Source organism: Acipenser ruthenus, unplaced genomic scaffold, assembly GCF_902713425.1.
Source record: "Acipenser ruthenus unplaced genomic scaffold, fAciRut3.2 maternal haplotype, whole genome shotgun sequence".
Taxonomy (NCBI): domain Eukaryota; kingdom Metazoa; phylum Chordata; class Actinopteri; order Acipenseriformes; family Acipenseridae; genus Acipenser; species Acipenser ruthenus.
The window spans coordinates 18,653-25,000 of record NW_026708386.1 but is presented as its reverse complement, the minus strand read 5'-3'; the positions used below and the strand labels follow the sequence as shown (position 1 = coordinate 25,000).

Here is a 6,348-nt window from a genome sequence, read left to right as displayed (position 1 = left end):
TCCTATTGGAAGTGACTCTGCAGCAGCAGATGTTGATGATGCAGAGTTCACCCCCCACCCCAGTCTCTGTGAGTCGCTTTGGATAAAAGCGTCTGCTAAACGATTAATTATTAATAAGCTAACTGCTTTGTTGAATGTATTTTCCGCTCTCTTTTGTCACCTGGTGGCAGGACCGATGAAGTGCAGCTGATTCAATGCTGAATTTATTATGCCAAGGAGATAACGGATCAGTCCTACATCTATGTATTTGGAAGTACAGCTGCAGCCAACAGTTTAGCATCGCCCTATAAGATGAACTCTTTTTTGTTTTAGGATCATACCGCTCGCAGTCGGGACAGCCACTCCACGCTGTCGACGGTGCGGGGTGTGTCAGAGTTCCCGGGGCGCCCCCCCCTCTGCCGGGAGGATGAGAGGGAGGAGGAGGAGGAGGAGGAGGACGAGGAGCTTCACAGATCCAGGCTGAGAGTCGAGTCGTTTGTCAGGAGCAGCACCAGGTCACTGCGGGTGAGGGTCCCTGCCTGGTTATTAATCAAAGCCTTGAATTCATTTTTATTTGATTTATTATGAGTCCTTCTTCATATTAGTCTTGCTGTTACAGGTATACTCTGTTGCACGTCCGTTGCTGCTAAGGTCTCGATGTACGGTTTTGAAAGAAATGCGTGTTAAAGCACACGCGTGTTTTTATTTTAAAAACATGATATCTGGAACTATATTAGGATCAAGATGCCTTATTCTCTTCATAGGGGATTATTATTATCATTATTATTATTATTATTATTATTATTATTATTATTATTATTATTATTATTCATATCCTCAGCTGATACGCTATCCTTGCACTATTGCACTGCTAATCTGCCACTGTAGATCTAACTCGCTGTGATCCTAACCTGTAGCCTCCTGGTTCATATTGTATTCTAGCTGTGTTATTATTATAAGCACTGTCTGTAAACCGCACTGTGTTTAAATATGAATCTTGCATTGTAACCCTGTGCTGTGACACCTGTGTGAGTCGCCTGGGATAAAGGGGTCTGCCAAATAAATAATACGTTTTAGAATTTTTAAAAAAATAATGTTCATCTTCCTAGGAGCCTGGACTCCGCCCCCCGCTGAACCCCTCCCTCCTGAGAACCCACCTGACCCGTTCCCTGCCCCGCTCCCTGCCCCGCGAGAGAACCAACGGCAGCGCCCGGCACCTGACCGAACGGAAACTCCGGGACTCCTCGCTTGGATCCCAGGGGGAGGAATCTCAAGAGAGGGACGAGTCCTACGATGAGCTGAGCGAGGAGGGGGAGAGAGAAGGACAGGGAGAGGGAGAGGGAGGGTTGGAGAGAGAGTCCATTACCGAAGCCCTTTCCCAGCACTTCCACATGGACAACGGGACTCTCCGACCGAAGCCGACCGCCAATGGGATCTTCATCCATCCCAAGGCGCATTTTGTCTGACAGGATTTGACCTGCAGGAAATATTGGGATTAGATTGAACTGAACTGTAGTGTAATTGGGAAACAGTGACATCTGGTGGTCTGATCGGTGTATGCAGCCCTCCTCCCTGTGGATAAAAAAAACTTGAAACTCTACCCTGTCAAGTGTACCAAAAAACAGCGCCCTCTGTTGGTCTGATGGATGTATCGCAGCCAATTTTATAAACCCAGGTAAAACTACAGCCAGCAGCTACACCAATGGGATTGTGATTAACCTGCCCTCTGGATTTAAAAAAAAAATAAAAAAAAAATACTGTAAACTGGAAGGAAAAAGTGCCACCTGGTAGGCCAAAATGTGGTATTGCAGGCAAAATGTGGTATTGCAAATTCGGGCCAAACTACAGCAATGTACACGATTGTGATTTTGATCACCACAAGGCTGTACTAAACAGCATTCAACTGTGCTGAAATGGTGTACACTGGAAGAAAATAGCGCCATCTGGGGTACCAATGGGGGAACTGCAGGCAACTATACCAAATTCTACCAGACTGGATTAGACATTAAACTTCACCGCGCAAAACCGGAAACTAAACAGCGCCACCTGTTGGTCTAAACGGGAACTGCTCCTGCATTAAACCCCTGGCAGCAACTTTACCAATTGGACTAAAACAAAGAATGTGTTTGGGGAAGGAAGTAAGACCAGGGTGTGAGGTCATTTCCTGTTTTTCCAAAACCAATTTCTCAGTTCCCTTTTTAAAATCAATTCTCAATTTCCGGGAACCTTTTTTTTTTAATCAATTCCTATCATTGATCAAAATTTGCAATCTGCAGTATTCTGTTAAAACACGCTTCTCGTTTTCAGCTGCAACAAATGACTTCCATCAAAGTAGTTTGTTTGTTTGTTTGTTTGTTTGTTTGTCAATTAAATTGGCTTCAAACGAACGCAGATATTACCACGTCTCTAAAATATCAATTCCGATTCCTTGGAAAGGACTTGGAAGTGGAATTAGGAATTGATTTTAAAAAGGAAACGGATTTGAAAAACAGGCTTGACTCTGAACCCTGGCAATGGTATTATTTTAACTGCATCTCAGCTGGGTTTTTTCTCATAGCTTTGTGTTTTCTATTGAAATGACGGTATTGTAAAATTGTTCTGTTTTAAAACATTGGAACTTCTTGAGAAAACCGCTAAGTCGTTAAGTCTCTTATTACAGTCAGCGCCGTATAATCGGGATTCTAATAATCGGGATTGCTGTTTAAACGGGACAGGACTCTGGGAGACGGTTTTTCCCAATGCTGTTCCTGTCGTTTAACTGGGACGCCCCTTCGTTTAATTGGGATACAGTATTTTCAAATGGTGAACGGAGATCGCTTTTCAAGGCAAGACAGGTTTGACTAGTACAGAGCAGTGAGTGTGTGATTACCCTGTGACTTGTGTAAACCACTTCGAACTCTTGAAGGAGCTGCTGGAGTCTCCTGTGGTTTCTCAGGCTGTTGTTGCAAAGAAAGTTGGCACGTCAACATCGCAGGTGCCTCGCCTTGTGGGGCAGCAGTGTGGAGTAGTGGTTAGGGCTCTGGACTCTTGACCGGAGGGTCGTGGGTTCAATCCCAGGTGGGGGACACTGCTGCTGTACTCTTGAGGAAGATACTTTACCTAGATTGCTCCAGTATATCCCCAACTGTATAAATGGGTAATTGTATGTAAAAAAATAATGTGTAAATAAATAAATAATGTAATTGTATGTAAAAATAAAGTGATATCTTGTAACACTTGTAAGTCGCCCTGGATAAGGGCGTCTGCTAAGAAATTAATAATAAGATGTGATTTAATTTCTTTCAGCAGCTTATGCAGGATATTTTTCCATCTCCCCGAGGAGTCACGGTAAAGTGTTGCCGACTGTACTGTATATGTACGTATAATTACAATGTTATTATGCATGGTTACTAGATTTACTGTGTGTGAATAGTGTTATCTTCTGGTAACACTGTCTGTTAAGTGTCTGTAATTGCTGTGTGTTTGCATAGCAGTTGCTTAGTAAATACTGTGTGCTTACACATCATTACAATGTTATTATGCCAAGTTACCGTTCTATTTAAATGTTAAGCAGAAAGGTGGAACAAATCCATTGACATTTTAAACGACTCGTTTTGTTTAGGGAACAAAGTTTGGGAGTATTTTGTATGTTTGTTCATAATATGTAAATATAATGTCATGTTTTGTTTTAAAGTTTTTTATATACAACCTGATACGATCTGTATAATATGGCTACATATTAAGATATGTGTTCCATGGCGATGTTCAGTGTTGTCTTAAGATTAAACATAATGAAATATGACTGTGTTTCTGTACCGTATTGTAAAAATGACTACGTTCTTTGTAGAGTTTCACCTGTTCCAGGTCAACTGGCTTTCAAATCGGCCTGTGTTTTTCATTCACAAGCAGAGCGTGCAAACGAGATCGCAACATGTTAATAAGCGACTCATCTTTATTGAAGCTGGCATGAAAAATCAGAAGCCTTAGATATAAGGAACTGAGATCCCAAGTTAGCCCATTATTAATCTGGTATAAGAATATACAGAGGCAGTAGGGCTTGGCCGGAGGGTAGTCATCCACCCCAGGCTGCTGCAGAACTCGTTCTCTCAAGCAGATTAGCGGATGTGGGTTTCGATTTAGAGGAGGACAAACAGAGAGACCGCGATAGAGGGAAGGGGGAGGAGAGTGAGAGGAGAAGGGCGTAGGGAGGTGTCAAAAACAAATAGCTCTCGGTCTTCCTTTGTTGCTGTGGAAACTGTGTTTTTTTAAATTTTAAAGTACTGTTGAGCAAGAAGCTATATTTCACACCAATTCACTTGCACAACATCTTGTGCTGTGTAATCTCTCTCTCTCTCTCTCTCTCTCTCTCTCTCTCTCTCTCTCTCTCTCTCTCTCTCTCTCTCTCTCTCTCTCTCTGAGGATACTGGGGGCTGTCTGTCTATCTGTCCGTACATCCGTCTGTCTGTCACACTTGCATGTAATCCCTATATCTGGAGAAGCGATTGTCTGGAAACTTGGTATAAACATGATTTAGCAGAAGGTATTGAGAGCATCAGATTATAGGGATAAGGTGTCTGTCTGTCTGTCTGTCTGTCTGCCAGCTGGCAGCTTTTAGCATTACTCATTTTCAGAGTTACTGGAATTTCAGACTTCCGCACAGCTTCCCTTCCCAAGGTGTTTGTAACTCCAAGGCTCTACTGCAAGTAGATCGCATTTGTATATTTAGACACTTGGTGACTCCCTGGCATGTTCTGGGTATGTACTTGTGTCTCTGTGCTTTATTAAAACCTGTCTCGGATATCTGTGTTTCCTGTGAAATGCTAGCACAGAGGCTGCACGCGATTGTGGGGAGACTAATGCAAGTTTCTCTCTGCCTTGTATGTGTAACACCCTCTGCCCCCCTCCTCTCCTCTCCTCTTAATCTTGCAGACTAACCTCAAACTTCCTATATCAGAGTGCGTCGAAAGTAAAAGCCACACAGATGCACAAAGCCGTCCCCTTCGCCATCGCAGGTTTTGTAGATCTGTAGAGAATCCAATCACACAATGTACATTACAGGAGGAGCAAGTCTTTCCGTAGTTCCATTAAAGGTGATGCAGCTTCCATGGGAAATATTAGATTTTTTTTTTATGTTTTAGACTCTCTGTCCTTTTCAATAATGATGATGGCAATAATGGTTTTAAAAAATAAAAAAAAACACAACTATTGAAAGAATGTTATTAAATGTGTAAAAAAAGATAAATGATTAATTATAGGAAATATAAAAGGGATGAGATATACAGCTATGGCCAAAAGTTTTGCATCACCTAGAATTTTATAATTTAGATATTAGACAAAACAATATCACAAAAGTCTATACCAGAAGCCATAATAGTAGTATAGTATTTCATGTTAGATTTTAGAAATATTGCATTTTTCAATTGTCAGTTTTTTTCTGTGAAGTATGTGGGGGGAAAACTACAAAGCGGTGTGGAATTCAATATGTTAACAAGGGAACATTATTCAGCAGCTTTCATTGGACTCTATGAAGCTGAGGGAGTTCATTCTATATAGAGGGGGTGGAATTCAATATGTTAACAAGGGAACATTATTCAGCAGCTTTCATTGGACTCTATGAAGCTGAGGGAGTTCATTCTATATAGAGGGGGTGGAATTCAATATGTTAACAAGGGAACATTATTCAGCAGCTTTCATTGGACTCTATGAAGCTGAGGGAGTTCATTCTATATAGAGGGTGTGGAATTCAATATGCTAACAAGGTAACGTTATTCAGCAGGTTTCCTTTGACTTTATAAAGCTAAATTAGTTCATTCTATAGGGGGACGCAAAACTGTTTGTCGGAGCTGTATAGAAATCTGTTTTGGTGGTCGATCTCTCTGTCGAATATGGATTATAAAATATCTGCTAAATTACTGCATCAAGACCGAAAACAAAATAGCCACTCAGAAAAATTGGGTATCACAGCAACATTAGGCAGTGTATGGTGATACCATGTCCTATAAGAATTCATTCAGTATTTCAACTGCTGCATGGCCAGCATTGGTAGATAAATAAGGTACTTCTTAATTTCAGAGTGTTAGCAGTATTTGCAAAAGAACAAAACCGTTCAAGAAAATGATACATTGTAAAGTAATAATAACTTATCAGCAAGAGTTAGTTTACCATGGTTTGTTTTTTTACTATGCTTTACTATACCTCTCTGTGCTTTACAATGCTTCCCTATGCTTAACCAGACCTCTCTGTGCTTTACAATGCTGTCATTGTGCTGTATCACACTTTGCTATGTTTTTACTGTGGGGAAACTTCCATAATGGTTATAGAGAAAATAAATGGTGATGTTATAAGCAGCGGTGCTAGAGATTGGCTGGATGCAATGGGGATTGATGGTCG

General features: G+C 41.2%; 1 protein-coding gene across 1 annotated transcript in view; it reads left to right on the top strand.

Moving 5' to 3' along the window:
• Positions 1-3,760, top strand: part of LOC117410086 (nectin-4) — a 20,329-nt gene extending 16,569 nt beyond the window's left edge. The window contains exons 10-11 of the mRNA XM_059021060.1: positions 313-504; positions 1,089-3,760. Coding sequence (XP_058877043.1) covers positions 313-504; positions 1,089-1,445 — 549 coding nt within the window. The 3' untranslated portion in view covers positions 1,446-3,760. The remainder of the gene's footprint in view (positions 1-312; positions 505-1,088) is intronic.
• Positions 3,761-6,348: the final 2,588 nt, after the last annotated feature.